At 40.5% G+C, this 14,431-nt stretch overlaps 3 protein-coding genes across 6 annotated transcripts in view; 2 read left to right on the top strand and 1 right to left on the bottom strand.

The window, feature by feature from the left end:
• Window positions 1–2,275, top strand: part of SIRT5 (sirtuin 5) — a 49,223-nt gene extending 46,948 nt beyond the window's left edge. For all 3 annotated transcript variants that reach the window (XM_058555242.1, XM_058555239.1, XM_058555241.1), the window contains one exon: window positions 242–2,275. In XM_058555242.1, coding sequence (XP_058411225.1) covers window positions 242–280 — 39 coding nt within the window. In that variant the 3' untranslated portion in view covers window positions 281–2,275. The remainder of the gene's footprint in view (window positions 1–241) is intronic.
• A 1,292-nt stretch (window positions 2,276–3,567) lies between these two features.
• Window positions 3,568–8,125, top strand: NOL7 (nucleolar protein 7). The gene is made up of 8 exons (XM_058555243.1): window positions 3,568–3,848; window positions 3,934–3,994; window positions 4,676–4,734; window positions 6,028–6,059; window positions 6,323–6,410; window positions 6,725–6,846; window positions 7,599–7,676; window positions 7,954–8,125. The coding sequence occupies exons 1-8, from the start codon at window positions 3,583–3,585 to the stop codon at window positions 8,028–8,030; spliced, it is 783 nt and encodes a 260-aa protein (XP_058411226.1). The 5' UTR covers window positions 3,568–3,582; the 3' UTR covers window positions 8,031–8,125.
• Window positions 8,056–14,431, bottom strand: part of RANBP9 (RAN binding protein 9) — a 97,379-nt gene continuing 91,003 nt past the window's right edge. The window contains exons 13-14 of one of the 2 annotated variants that reach the window (XM_058555238.1): window positions 13,472–13,583; window positions 8,056–8,224 (exon numbers count right to left, since the gene is read on the bottom strand). In XM_058555238.1, the coding sequence (XP_058411221.1) occupies window positions 8,148–8,224; window positions 13,472–13,583 (189 nt within the window). In that variant the 3' untranslated portion in view covers window positions 8,056–8,147. Of the gene's footprint in view, window positions 8,225–9,206; window positions 10,200–13,471; window positions 13,584–14,431 lie in introns of those variants that run through there. The other variant, XM_058555237.1, reaches the window with a different exon arrangement.

The following is a 14,431-nucleotide window of genomic DNA, read 5'->3' as shown; positions in this document are numbered from 1 at the left end:
AGCACATAAATTCTAGGCAGTTGCTTTGCAGAATTCCCTTAGTCACAGGGGCCAACCCATAGTGAGGCGTCTACATCATGAGTTGTCAGAAACTAGGCGAAAGGAGTGGGCACAAAAATTCATAATATCATATTTGTGAGAATTTGGATTTTGCTCTGGATGTAACTGAGAAATGTGTGACTTGCTGAAGTAGTACAATCGTTTTGCTCATAACTCTGCTGTATTTGTCCTTGTATTTCAGGTTTCATTTCCAGGGGCCCTGTGGCACGACTCTTCCTGAAGCCCTTGCTCCTCATGAAACGGAAACTATTTCTTAATTGTCCTGGGGAAGGAAGAAATTATAGCATGCCTAAGTACTAGGCCACAAACAGAGGAGAAACAGGCTTGTGGATGGTGAGCTGAATATGGAGAGATTGAAAAATATCCTCTGATTCCCTGGCTGGAATCCAACCTGTTGATAAGTGATGGGGGCTTAGAAGTGACCATAGCAAGTGTATTTAGGAGAAGCCAGAGAACTAGAAAGTTAATGCCTGTTATTTGGTTTGAACCTAAACATAAGCTACCTCTGATGTGATTGGTTAGTTATTGGGAGGGAAAAAATTTGTAATTAGATTGTCTAAAAAATGTAATTATTCTGATTGTATTTTTGCTCTTTGGTTAAAGATAGAAGTAGAGGGATAAAACCCTGGTATTTCTGACTTTTGCACAAGTTTTGGTGGAAAATAAAATCACTCTCTATTGTATAAAGACATTACCCCGGGGCCGGCCTGGTGGCATAGTGGTTAAGTTCACATACTCCGCTTTGGCGGGGGTTTGCCAGTTCGGATCCCAGGCACGGACCACTCATCAAGCCATGCTGTGGCGGTGTCCCGTATAAAGTGGAGGAAGATGGGCATGGACGTTAGCCCAGGGCCAGTCTTCCTCAGCAAAAAGAGGAGGATTGGCAGATGTTAGCTCAGGGCTGATCTTTCTCAGCAAATAAATAAATAAATAAATAAATAAATAAGTAAATAAATATGTTACCCCAAGAGATGTCTTTGTTGGGGGCTTTTTCTTTTCAGCGTTTACCTTGTGTCGCTGCCTTAACTCAAAGTACAGTGCCTTAACTCATGCAAGAAAGGAAGAGAAAAGTAGCAATGAGGTGGAAAATCAAGATGAGAAAAAAGAATGATGCCAATATATGGACACCAAGGATAAACCCAGCTGCCTGCACCTTAGCACTGGCCTTCCCAGCAGCCAAGGAGAAAAGGGAGAGGTGACGGTGGACTATTTCTCAATATCATCAACACAGAAGCATACAGTCCCTGCGGGGTCTGCCAAGCTTTCCCAGACACTGAATTCTGAAGGGAGATTTTCCCATGGGACTTTAAAAAATTATGCTCATCCTACCTTGGAGTAAAGTAGTAGGAATACAGCTCTCTCCTCAAGTCCTATCACATAATGCAGCACGCAGGGCCCTTGCAATGCCGGATGTCCGGCAGGCAGCAGAGCCCTGACTGGGAGACGTGGCGTTTAGTAAACAGGGTAGGAAGGTCACACATAGCCCCCTTGGATCAGGTGGGCTCCCTGGGTGATCACGCTCCCGGGCCACATCACCTCAGCCCCTTATAAGATTGCATTTAATGTTACACCTTTGGCTTTTGTAGAAATAGATGACAAGACACTGGCACATAAAACTTCGTCCTGCATTTTCAAGTCATACCTTTTAATAAATCCCAGAGGTCCTCTACATGGGCAAGAAGGACGTTCCTAACCTAGAGGAGTCTGAAGGGCCAGCAGGCACTTAGGGCTCCGTTCATACTTTACATGGCTGGGTCAAGGTATGTGCACTGAGGGGTCCTGTAATATTTATAATGCAGTTTTTGTATATAAAATACCATCATTCACTTTTAGTAGATTTGTCATTGGGCTTCTCAGAGTTAACTTTACACATTTTTCTAGTGTTAGCAATGATGGAAGTCAGCACCCTGTCTCAGTCTGATTCTATTTTTCATGTGTAATTTCTGTCTGACCAAGGCCCAGATAGTTCAGAATTGTTCTTTGCAGCCCTTCTCGTACCAGGCCCTTGGTACCAGCATCACTTTTTGTTTCTGTTTTGTCATTTTTGTTCATGTTTTGGTTTTGTTGTTTTTAAATTAGGAATTGCTTCTAAACCAGAGGAGATGAAAAGAGAATTGAAAATACAAAATTTATGAGCTAGAATTATTCAGTTCAATTTAATATTTACTGAACACCTACCATATGATAGACGTTAGAAATAAAATGATTAGTAAGACATGGACCTTACCCTCAAGAAGTTCACAGAATGCTTGGGACAACTGTCATGTAAACTGTTATATGGAAACTACAGTAATAGAAATTTGTGCAAGATTCTGGGGAGAATGCACTTAGAGATAAGTAGAGTAGGGATGGGGTAGGTGATGGTAGATGATACGGTGCTTGAAAGGCTTTAAGAGGAAGTCAGCCTGAGTGGGAGTTTTTGAAGTATAAAAAGGAGTTCCACGTGGGGGAGTGTGTATGAGTAGAGCGAACAGTATGTACACATGCATGGCGAGTATGCAATAGCTTGGTTCAGAAAATGATGACTCATTTAGTATTGTATAATGGGTGGGAGAAGATAAACACAGAGATCATGAAGGGCCATGTATGCCAAGAAATGAAATAGACTTGCGGGGGGGAAAATAAATACAAAGGTACTAGGGTTGCATTGACTAAGTAAGGGTGAAGTCCTTCTTTCACCAGATTCAGGATTTGCAATGGGCCAGCCCCTGTTCAAGGTCCTGGGGTTAGCGCAGGGAACCAGAGAGGTCCCTACTCTCAGAGTTTACTTTCTAATGGGGGGAGTCAGACAATACAGTTAGGAAGTGGTGTCAGTGATGAACACGGAACAGAGGCATGGACAGGAGTGGCCGAGGGTCTAGCGGTCAGGGAAGCCTGACAAAGGGCGGCCGAGGTCGCCAGGCACACCTTTGGTGCTGAGGATGGATTTAAGACCTTGCTTCTCGTCGGTGACAACAAGACTGAAATGCATCGGGGTCCTGCCCCTATAGCGCATTTCTTCCGTTTGAAAGTGCACTTCTCCGGGCAGTGCGGAGTGCAGGCAGCCGAATCTACAAATAGTGATTAACTGGATCGACCAAGGGGATCCCGCTGCTAAAAAACGCAGCGATAGAGGGACCGGGGCTTGCGGTCACCTCGAGGAGCGCGGAGACCCAGCCAGCGCTGCTGTCAGCATCCCCGCCGAGGAGGCAGCAGGATGTATCCTCCCTGCCTGGAAACAGACCCCCTCTGCACCCACTCCAGCAGCCACAGCCCTTGCAGGGGGGAACGCACGAGGCCTCCGGCGCCCTGCCTCCGAGCCGGGTGCAAGGAAGCACCCCTAGCTTTCCTTAGGCCACGCCCTTCCCCGCTCTGCGCATGCGCCTCTGCTCGTCCTGGGGCCGTCTCTTGCATCCGGGTAGCTCACTGGGGCCTCCGAACCTGTAGGGGGCGATGAAACCCGCGTCGCTTGCTCTTCATGTCACGCTCCGCTTGCGTGCCGCTTCCGGGTCAGAGGTCAGACGGTCTGGCGTTGCTTGGGTCATGGTACAGCTCCGGCAGCGCGTGTCCCGCGCCCCGGCGTCGGCGTCGGCGATGGTGGACGAGGGCCAGCCCGCCTCGGAGGAGGAGGCGGAGCACGGGCTGTTGCTCGGGCAGCCCAGCAGCGGCGCGGCCGCCGAGCCGCTGGAGGACGACGAGGAAGGGGACGATGAGTTTGAAGACGACGAGGCCCCCGAGGAGCTGACTTTCGCCAGCGCCCGGGCGGAAGCGAGAGAAGAGGAGCGGCGAGTGCGGGAGACGGTGCGCAGGTTCGGAGCCCGCGGCCGGCCGGGACAACTGCCCCTGCTGTCCCGTTTGTCCCTCCCTGCACTGACTTGTCACCCTTTGTCCCAGGGATAAAACGCTCCTGAAGGAGAAGAGGAAGCGACGCGAGGAGCTGTTTATCGAACAAAAGGTTAGAGGGTAGGAGGCGTCTCCTTTTCAGAACAACCCGGCGCGGGGTAGAATTCCCGTGGTTGATGCCAAAGCTGGTAGGATATGGGGGTGGGGGAAAAGACGCCAGTGTTTCTTCTGACAACCGTGAAAACAAAGATGCTCGTTCTCTTTGCTGTCCATCGATGGAGAATGAGTGGGAAGAGTCGTGAATTTGAAATCATAGGGTTAATCTCGCCTCGGACGCTCAGCTCGTCATGACCCTTTAGTCAGTAAGCTTCGCGGAGGTGGTTTCTTTATCTGAAATTGGGTTGCTGTGAGAATTAACTGAGGTGCTGTATAAACTAAGGGTTCCACAAACATCGAGTATGATTGCTTTACTGGCTCACATTTGGAAGATTGGCCACAGAGAACCGACTCCAGATGGACGTGACTGAACCGCTTTCAATGTATGACAGTGACCTGAGGGTTGGAATATGGTGGGCACCCTTTCCAATCTTCAAGTCTTCCAAAGATGTGCAATAGGTTCTGAGTTTCGTGGCCCCAATCTTCTCACAGCTTATAAATAGTGGGGGCAGTGTTCAGCCTAATTCATTTATTTGCCTAGATGTAGGGCTGTCTTTAACGTTGGTAACTGCAGAAGCAACCCAGGGTATACTGTCATGTGCCTCCCTTTTTGATTTTTAAAATGTCTTTATCTAAGAAAAGAAAACTCCTTCCAGATGCCATTCTAGACAAGTTAACTACAGCTTCACAGACAAAGTAAGTAATCCCTCGTTTTATTACTTGCTTATATATCATCTTTGAATTATATACTGGTACGAACATTTATTTGAATCCACGTAATTGAAGAAGTTATAAAGCCTAAATTAAAAAGCTATGTAGTAGATATTTGAATTTGGTGGGAAAGGTGAAGGGAAATATTCCACTTTTTTTCAGTCTTTTGCCTTTTTTTTTTTTTGTTCATTCCCATAGGTAACGCTAGCTTCTGACTTCTTGATCCCAGTGTGTTCATTCAATAAATTGTTGTGCAACTGTCACTGTGCCAGAGGCAAGATAGATAATGGTGAAAAAAAGTGTTTTGAAATTTATCATTTAGTGGAGTGGCAGACACTTATCCACAGGCTCCTAAACTCAACTTGTCTCATACTTGCCTTACCTGCTGTCAACCTGTGCTTCCTCGTCGTTGCCCATTTTATTTAGCAGCTTTGCCATCCACTGAATGTTTACAGCCAGATGCTGCAGTTGTCCTCTTCCTCATCTGTGCCATGGAATCAATCACACCTTACCAAATTTAGACTTCTAAATTGGTGTTTTTGCTGTTCCCCTTGTCTCCCCTTATTGCTTTAAGTTTGGAAGTTTAGCCCTGTATTTTTTACCTAGGCTAATGGTTCTCAAATTTTCAATAAAACTTATTCTAAAGAGATATTCAGATTCCAAATACATCAAACGTACGTACAGTGCATTTGGTGGCACATTCCCTTTCATCTTTCAAAACCAAGCTCAAATGTCACTTCCTCCTCCCCCCATTGCTTCCTCCTTTGTATAGCTTTCCTACGGTGCAGCTGCTTTTCTGTACAGGCATCTCACATTGTATTGTCACATTTGTCACGTTTGTCTCTCCATCAGACCACAGACTTCTCGAGGCCTAAACTGATGAGTTAACTCTTTGTGATTTCTCCAAATAGAATGAGGCAGGCGTACCTTTCACTCCATAATTCACATACTGTAGTAGCTAGCTCATTCTTAAGCCTTTCACTTGAACTCCATCAAGCACAGAATCTGCTGCTTCGGAAGCCTGCTGATATGCTTTCGGATCTTAAATTCTGCGTTACTCTCATCCTAGTATATACCAGTTTGTTAACTGGGAATTGGCGGCAGTGCACTGGGGAGTAACTTTCGCTTTCCAACGCTGATTACAGATCCTGAGTGAAAATTGAGGATGGTAGTAGTGAAAGAGAGGTATCTTATTTGTAAAATCAGATGAAACTGTGTAGTTGAGTATAATCTTTGCTCTCTACCATTCTAAACAGTTTTTTTGTTGTTCTTCCTTAGCATAAAGAAGTCACCAGGGAAGTTGCAAGAAGGTATGAACTATTCTAATTTAAATACTTCTCATCTAAGTGTCAAATGTATTTGCAGATTATTTGCATCCGGATATTATTGGCCCTCAGAAAGAGAGCATGGGAATAGGCCTGGCCATGTTTAGCTTGGACCTTTTCATTATATTTCCTACAAATAAAAATCACATCCAAATTGGTGTGTAGTGGATATTTACAGTGAAGTCTACTAAATGTACTTCATTTATTTTGACATAAATGCTAATTAGAAATATAACTCAATTTTGTAGTTAATTTGCAGAAGAAAAATGAAGAATGTGAAAAAGGAAGTAACTCCAAGAAAACTAAAGAGAAGGTGCAAAAAGTACAGTCTGTTGGGTAAGACGAGCCTTCTTTTTTCATGTAGGATGTAAGGGTGACCTTTGGAGAGTTAAAGCCATTTCAGATCAGATCCCTTGGAAAAATTAATTTTGTTATTTATATAAAAATAAAACTATTACTAAAATGTAAATATTAGTTTATTTCTTGTAAAATAGCCTGTAATTTAGTTTTGTTCATCATGTTATCAGTGCACATACAAAATTATGATTTTGGTTTTTTTCACTTTTTGAGACAACTAACAAAAATACTTAATTTTGAAAGTAAGCATGTTATCAGCCTCATTCATTTTGACCTTGTGTATTGACCCCCAGCCAGAATAGAAGCTACGTGGCTGTAAGGCTCAAAGACCAAGATCTGGGAGATTCAAGGCAAGAAGCAGCCAAAGCCTTCATACAGAACTGTTTATATGGTCCAGGAACCAACAGAACTACTGGTAATTTCCTATGGACTGTGATGGGGTTCAGGGCGGGCTGCTCCAAGATGTGCCACTCTGGATTATTTCCAGCAAGAGACAGTAAAGGCTCAGAAGACTCAGAAACCAACTTTGACCACCACCCCCACCCCCCACTAACTGCCTAAAAGAATTTAAGAAGGTCTGTCCCCAGGACAGGCCATTACCATAGATGACTCTGGATTATGGATAGAGTGGGAGGGCCCTTGCTAAGCCCATTCTTATCAAAGCTCTGAAAACCAAGTAAAAGTAAACATTATCCTTTGTAAGAGACGTTTACATTTATAAGGGGAATCTCCATTTGTAAAGGTATCTCCCTCTCTACTAGAAAGGGGGGATGACCTTATCTCTAGAAACTTATCAGTGTGGAAAGGCAAGGACTTAAATCTGCATATTAACTTTACTCTTGTTTACTGTGCTTTCTGGTGATCTCCCATAGCTGACTCCCCCCCACCCCCAACATCCTCCTTTGTCTTTAGCTGAAGATAGTATTTAAGATGAGAACCTCCACCATTTTGTCGAGTTACCCAGCTTTTCTTGGGTCTGTCCCCTGTATACGTTATAAAGCTTTGTTTGATTTTCTCCTGCTATTCAGTCTCATGTCAATTTAATTAGCCCAGCCAGAAAGGACCCAGAGTGGGTAGAGGATAGATAGTCTTCCTCCCCTACAACTATTTCTCTCCATTTTTTACTGCAAATAAAACAAAGAAATGATCAGTAATTCTCTTTTCTAGTAAATAAGTTCCTGTCTCTCGACAACAAGAGGTTACCAGTGAAAAAGGCTGCAGCCCAGTTTTTGAATAACGCTTGGGGTAAGATACAACTTGGTTTTGATAATTTTATATACTGAATAATATTAAGGAGATAGTAAATAATTATAAAGTATAGTTTTTTTCCTTATAATGCCTCCTATATTAATAAAGTTGCTTCTGAAAAATAGTTCAGTGTAGTATATATGTACATCTAATATATAATCTAATATATCTAATTTTAGTATTTACATTCATATAGAATCCTGAAAGTTTTTGAATTATTTGTTTCTTAGGAATTTTCTCTAGTATTCTTACTGCACAAAACTTTCTATTTTAGGAACGCAGAGAAAACAAAATGCCAAGAGGTTTAAAAGACGGTGGATGATCAGAAAGATGAAAACTTCTAAGAAGTAAATCAAAGCTAAATGCAGAATGTACTTTGTATGTATAGAACTTATGGTTATTTAGAGAATTTTTCTGAAGAAATCTAATAAATCATTTATACATCATCTTAAAGGGTCCTTATGAAAATCATAAATGTATTTGGGGAAGTACCCGGTGACATTCCATCCTTCTGTTACAGTTGTGCCTTGTAGTCTTTGACGGTCCTGGAAGAAAAAGCAGTTTAAAAGGACTGGTTTTCCTTTATTTTTGTAAGTTTTTACTTATTTTATTGAATACAAACAACACCCTCACCAGTAAGGGCTCCTCTTCTACCCACCCCTCCCCGCAGTGCGGGTGTGTGGTAGGAGTGGCGGGGAGGAAAAGAAGTGGACATCCAAGCTGCAGCTCTCAGATGCCCTAGCCTCTTGGATGTTTTTTGGTGCTACTGATGAGAATTTGTTTCATAGAATAAGAAAGAGACGCTAACTGGAAGAGTGCAATATCTAAGGTAGATAAATACCTGTTCTCCTTTTTTAAGAAGGTTCAAGCCTTGGTGTAATATAGTCAACACACACCTCTGTCAAACCAGAGGACAGGGTTATCCTATTGAACAGCTTGTTTAAGTAAGTTAGTTTTACTTTTAACCAGTCCAGAGGTTTGCTTTACTGGCAGGTGACATGCCATATTATGATTATGAAAATCAGGAGAGGGCCGCCCCGTGGCTTAGCGGTTAAGTGCGTGCACTCCGCTACGGGCAGCCCGGGTTCCAATCCCGAGGGCGCACCGCTTCTCCGGCCATGCTGAGGCCGCGTCCCACACACAGCAACTAGAAGGATGTGCAACTATGACATATAACTATCTATCTACTGGGGCTTTGGGGGAGGAAAAAAAAAGGAGGAGGATTGGCAATAGATGTTAGCTCAGAGCTGGTCTTCCTCAGCAAAAAGAGGAGGATTAGCATGGATGTTAGCTCAGGGCTGATTTCCTCACAATAAATAAATAAATCAGGAGATTAGTTTTCTGTTTTCTTTCTGTATCACCACAGTATCAGGTTTGACCCTAATCCAGGGAGGCCAATAAACTAAAGGCAGTCTGAGGTTGTAGAACTCAGATTTATAGTAGGAACCATTCATTTTAATTGCTCTAATTTTATGTTAATCATAAGAAGTATGCAAGTACCTAATATATAAACAATTGACACTCTAATATCTGTAGAAGTAAATTTTTAATGGCTGGTTAATTATATCACTACATTTTTATTGCAATATAGTACTCATTTAAGCACTTAAAAATGGAAGGTGTACAAAGATTAAATTAAGACACGGTAAATTGACTAAATATTTGGTTTTTATATAAATAAAGGTCATAACCACACTGTTGACATGTAATACTGTTATAATACAACAGTTAAACTCGTGAGTCTACAACAGAAGTCGTCTGTAGTTAAACAGGAAACAAAGTTGAAAAAGACCATGTTAAAACAAAACTACTGGGACTAACAGGTCGGGATTGTAAGTAGCAACAAACATATTCACTCAGCTCCTGAGTATTTCAAGTTTTACAGTACACATTAAAAATGATTTCTTCCATCAACACTATAAATTCAAACTGTCGGATGTTGATGCATTTTGCAAGTTACACTGATTGAATGCTTATATGGGAGTGGGGGTCAGAACATCTCTCAATTTGAAGTTTACATCACCCACATGCTAACACAAACACAACTTGTTCCATTTCCTTCCCCCCTCTCCCCCAACAAAGAAGGCAGGATTTTTTGGTTTCTTTTAGGTTTTTGTTTTAAAGGATTTGTGATGATCAATTTGAACGTCTGAAATTCAGTAATATTTAACTCTTAGACAACTAAGAGGTTAAAGATGGAAAATAATTTCTCCTAACACTAAGTTAGAAAATCATTTGCATCATGCTGTAAACTAGGAAGCAATGTAAAGCGACAAAAACCTGTCCCCAGTACATAATTAAAAAAATCTAAATTTCAAATCAGCAGAGCTGGTCTACTTCCATGTTGACTATATGCCACAATATAAGTGTGAGCTCCTTAAATGCATAGCTAATGTAGGTAGTCGTCTACTGTGGCAAATGCACAGGATCCGATTCCTGATCGAGCCATCAGTCCTAGACATTGTGTGGCCTGTCCCATTGCTAGGGCAAGTGGAGGTTGCTTTGGCAGATTGTGGGTTTCTGAGGAAAAATGATTAAAAATGGAAATAGCAATTAGCAAGACATTTAGCATCTCTCAATCAGGAAAATATTGCATTACTTACAAAATTATCAATGCCTCTACTGCTCTTAACCTAACTAGCAAAGGTAGTTTTTACACAATTAACACCATGGACATACTACTATGACAACATGTAATATGGGTGCTGGGTATTCAACTATAAGAAAAATTCTTGCAGAATTAGACTTTTAAAGTGTTAATTATGCAAGAAGTTGTACTTCCATACTATGATGGGAAAGATGTAAGTTCTTACCTGATATTTGTAGTGGGGAGTAAGAATATTTAGTATTTGTCTTCTACTTGGTCAAAGTCAGTTAACATTAACAGAGAAAAAGGCACCAGGTTTTCAGTAAAAGTTTCACTGATGGATTTTTCCTCTTTTCGGGATAGGACCTAACTGAGGCTGCCTGATCATCTCCAAGGCATACTGGTGAATGTTACTTGGATTGGTGGGGTGCAATTCGTGGTGACAGTGAGAGAAGATAGAGCAAAACCACTCTAATTTGGGAGGGGTTAATTTACAATTGATAAGTCAAACATTTTAAAAAATTGCCAATAAAAGTTTTCAGGGTCCTATATACCAGAAGTTTCTTTGTCAGACAGTTGTAGTGCAAATGTAGTAATTACCAAAATTTGTTCTTTGCCAGAGATGAAAAAATTAACTAATGGTAAAAGTGGCCCAACTCAGAAGCTGGTAATTTCTCCTTGTGTGGAGATGTCTGAATTTTAGGTTTATGTAGATTCCCAATTAATAAAATTACTAATCAGTCCTTTGAAGACACAGTTGACAACAAAGGGCAAAAACAGTGAGACATGGCTGGTAAGGCTCCATAGGGTATAATTCCACTCTTCATTCTAAGGTTGCAATATGGTGGTGGGAGAAAGAAGAGGAAAGTTCCAAAAGGGATGAAGCAAAATAAAAAGGCAAGTTCAGCATTTAAAGGTACGAGAATAAATTGGATTGGGGGGCTGCCCAGTGGCGTAGCGGTTAAGTTTGTGTGCTCCACTTTGGCAGCCCGGGGTTTGTGGGTTCCGATCCCAGATGCAGACCTACACACCACTCATCAAGCCATGCTGTGGTGGCGTCCCACATACAAAAATTAGAGGAAGACCGGCACAGATGTTAGCTCAGTGACAATCTTCCTCAAGCAAAAAGAGGAAGATTGGCAACAGATGTTAGCTCAGGGCCAATCTTCCTCACGAAAATAAATAAATAAATAAATAAATAAATAGGATTAGGAATATAAGAATAAAAATATGCAAAAAAAGTGCACAGATTGGTGAGAAAGTATGGTTTGAAAAGTGGTCTGTGGGTTAAGATTATTAAAATACTGGCTGTTTGGCAAGATGGTATTTAGCTAAATGTTTGATGATAAACATTTGTTGCCAACTCTAAGCAGGACTGACTGTATAGTTTAATTTTGCCTTAATCAAGAACAATTTAATTTTTACACAAAATCAGTATAATAGGGAGTAAACAGAAGTTTCACAGGAAGTAAACTTGCTCAAAGGTAAGCATCTAGAGGTACTTTATAACAACTTTACTTTGGCCAAGGGAGGCATCTGGTTGTAAGCATCTTTAAATTTTTTTGGCATATGAAATGTGCAGGAATTACAGACAATTAGTATAACTTTAAGCACTGTTTATAGAGGAAACGATATAACATAGTATTTATAAATATGCACACATACACCCACAGCAATTTAATAATCTTTGTCAATTTGTAGGAATTATACACATTTAATACAATAAATTTAAGCACTATTTATAGCTGAACCTACATAATATATAGCACAATATGTAAGAATACATACATCCTGGATAATGTCCTAGGCAATTTAACATTTAAAAATGTAATTTCCCTGGAGAACCCAAGATATACAAAACTGTCATAAGAAACCTGGTCATTTTTCTTCCAAAATTCTTTTCAAGTCTGAGTTAACGTTACTAAATACAAAGCAATTAGGGCTTCTTAATTACATATAATGTAGTAATTTCAAAAAGACAACTATAGTAAACCGTAATTTGCCCTACAATCCCAGCATTCCTACTAAGTACTCATTTTCACCAACAGAGCTAAATGAATTTCATATAACCAAAGAGAGTCCAACACATTAGCCAAAGAAAATTCACGTTATTCATTACGTATAAATTCTAAATTCATGTAAACTATAACACAAGACACTACTCCTATTCCAAAACTTCAGTATTAGACCTTTACACACAATGAATAACAAATTTGATAAGGGCAGAGAAACAGATTAAGGCTCAAATCTGAATACTTTTAATTGCCTCTTTTACATTGTGGCTATATGAGCCCTGGCCCTCATTATAAGTCTCCCTGTCTAAATACTCTAGTCTACTCTTTGTGGCACTGCTCTACCTAAAACAGTTTGAAACATGTTGCTAAAAGCCCCCAAACCCATTAACAGAGCCAGCAGAAAACAGACTTTTAAACTGGCAGTCCCATTTTATGTAGGGAATTAAGAGTTTAAAGTCAGGTGGAAAACTCACTCTTATCTAAATTACCTTTGAAAAGAATTGCCCAGATATTAAAACATAGTTTTCTGTAAACAGTCAACCCTATTAACCCTATGTTTATATATAAAGGCACAAAATGTACAGTCACAGAATTCATATAAAAGTGTATTTTGTTCACTACATAAATACCATAATCACTCTGTAGTGAGTTGCTCACAGGAATGGCAACCAACAAGGGGAACAGCAAATTCCAATTTCTCACTTCATACTCACCCCTGCTAAGCCTCACTATCTAAATTGCTATTCTGTTTCTCACCTACCCTTTTTATTTGGTAAGGGCATGTAGTTAAATATGCTTAACTTGAATGCAAATATAATTGACTCCAAGGGTTGCTGTTGACAGGGCACTCACAAGTCCCCTAGAAGTCCCTTGTGCCTGTATGTTAAGCATGGTGGGAGCTGTGATATGGGTGGCTCAGGCCAGAAATGTTTATGTACATGCACACCAACTTATGTTTTCCAAACATCCCAAGATGTACCCCTGTGTACTGTTTTTATTCCTTTTGAATCCATTTAATCTGGAATTGAGATAATAGAGGAAGGTTTCTATATATTCTATATTAAGGTAATACTAATTTTTAAAATGTAGAAAACATTTCCCTTACGATTTTACCAAAAAATAAATACCAACACAAATACCATCTCAAATATTCAGAGAATCTACCTGAAGTACTTTTTGGCTTTACTTACCTAATATTGCACTGTTAAGAGCTGAGCACACAGGTTCTCTCTGAATTGGGTCAAGCTGATTTCCAACTGGACTGTTCCAAGGATCTGAATAAGCTAGTAAACTGAATGCATCCTGTTGAAAACATAGCAATTTAGTTTTTAATTAAAATAGTTCCACCCCTGTGCTCACCAGGGTTACAAGCTGAGAGAGAGGTAAAATATGGCTTTAAGGCACTAGACTACTGTAACATTTAACCCCATTTACCCCTATGACAATGAGGCTATATATTGTTTAACAACTAGATTAGGCAGCCTCATTTGTTTTCATTTTTCTTGTAAACAGCCATTCTCATTATCTTCCCCCATCCCTACAACACATACAGAAGAGCAAAAAAAAAAAGTTGAAAAAACGAATTCCTGTGGAATGGGCTTATACTGGTAAAGGCAGAGAAGGAAGACACAGCACTCAGATGCTTTATGATTTATTACCACTGATATGAGTTTAACATTAAAAGGTAGGGCCTGCCTATATATATATTTTACACAGATGTGGGAACTGGACACATCTCATTGGATGTCATCTTCTCAAACTCAGTAATCAAAAACAAACTACACTGGCTCCCCTTCAGGAACATTCAATAGTTCCAACCATCCTCAAGCCACTCCTAAAGTAACTGACACACAGTCTTCTTTACAAATGACTGTCTTTTTGTCTTCTTTCTATGGGAGGCACATACTACAGTGGTTTCAGACATTGGCTTCCAGTTAAGCTGTATCACCAGCATGGCCTTTGGTAAGTAACAACCTCTGTGAGTGTCAGTTTCATCATTTGTATAATGGGGATTATAAGAGGTCCTGTTTCACAGTCATATGAGGATTGAGTTAAATGAAATTAGTAATGTCAATTCATTCTAATCTTTCAATAAATGATAGTATTTTGCCAAAAGTCAATGCCCTAATCCAAAATAATACTATAATATA

Source organism: Diceros bicornis, chromosome 14 (assembly GCF_020826845.1).
Source record: "Diceros bicornis minor isolate mBicDic1 chromosome 14, mDicBic1.mat.cur, whole genome shotgun sequence".
In the NCBI taxonomy this organism is placed as follows: Eukaryota; Metazoa; Chordata; class Mammalia; order Perissodactyla; family Rhinocerotidae; genus Diceros; species Diceros bicornis.
Note: the sequence above shows the minus strand (reverse complement) of the source record. Positions and strands in the feature narration are given on the sequence as shown.

Coding starts and splice junctions, on each gene's coding strand:
- NOL7 (XM_058555243.1), top strand. CDS start 3,583: ATGGTACAGCTCCGGCAGCGCGTGTCCCGCGCCCCGGCGTCGGCGTCG. Junction 3,849..3,933: donor GTGCGGGAGACGGTGCGCAG/GTTCGGAGCCCG, acceptor CCTTTGTCCCAG/GGATAAAACGCTCCTGAAGG. Junction 6,060..6,322: donor ACCAGGGAAGTTGCAAGAAG/GTATGAACTATT, acceptor TCAATTTTGTAG/TTAATTTGCAGAAGAAAAAT.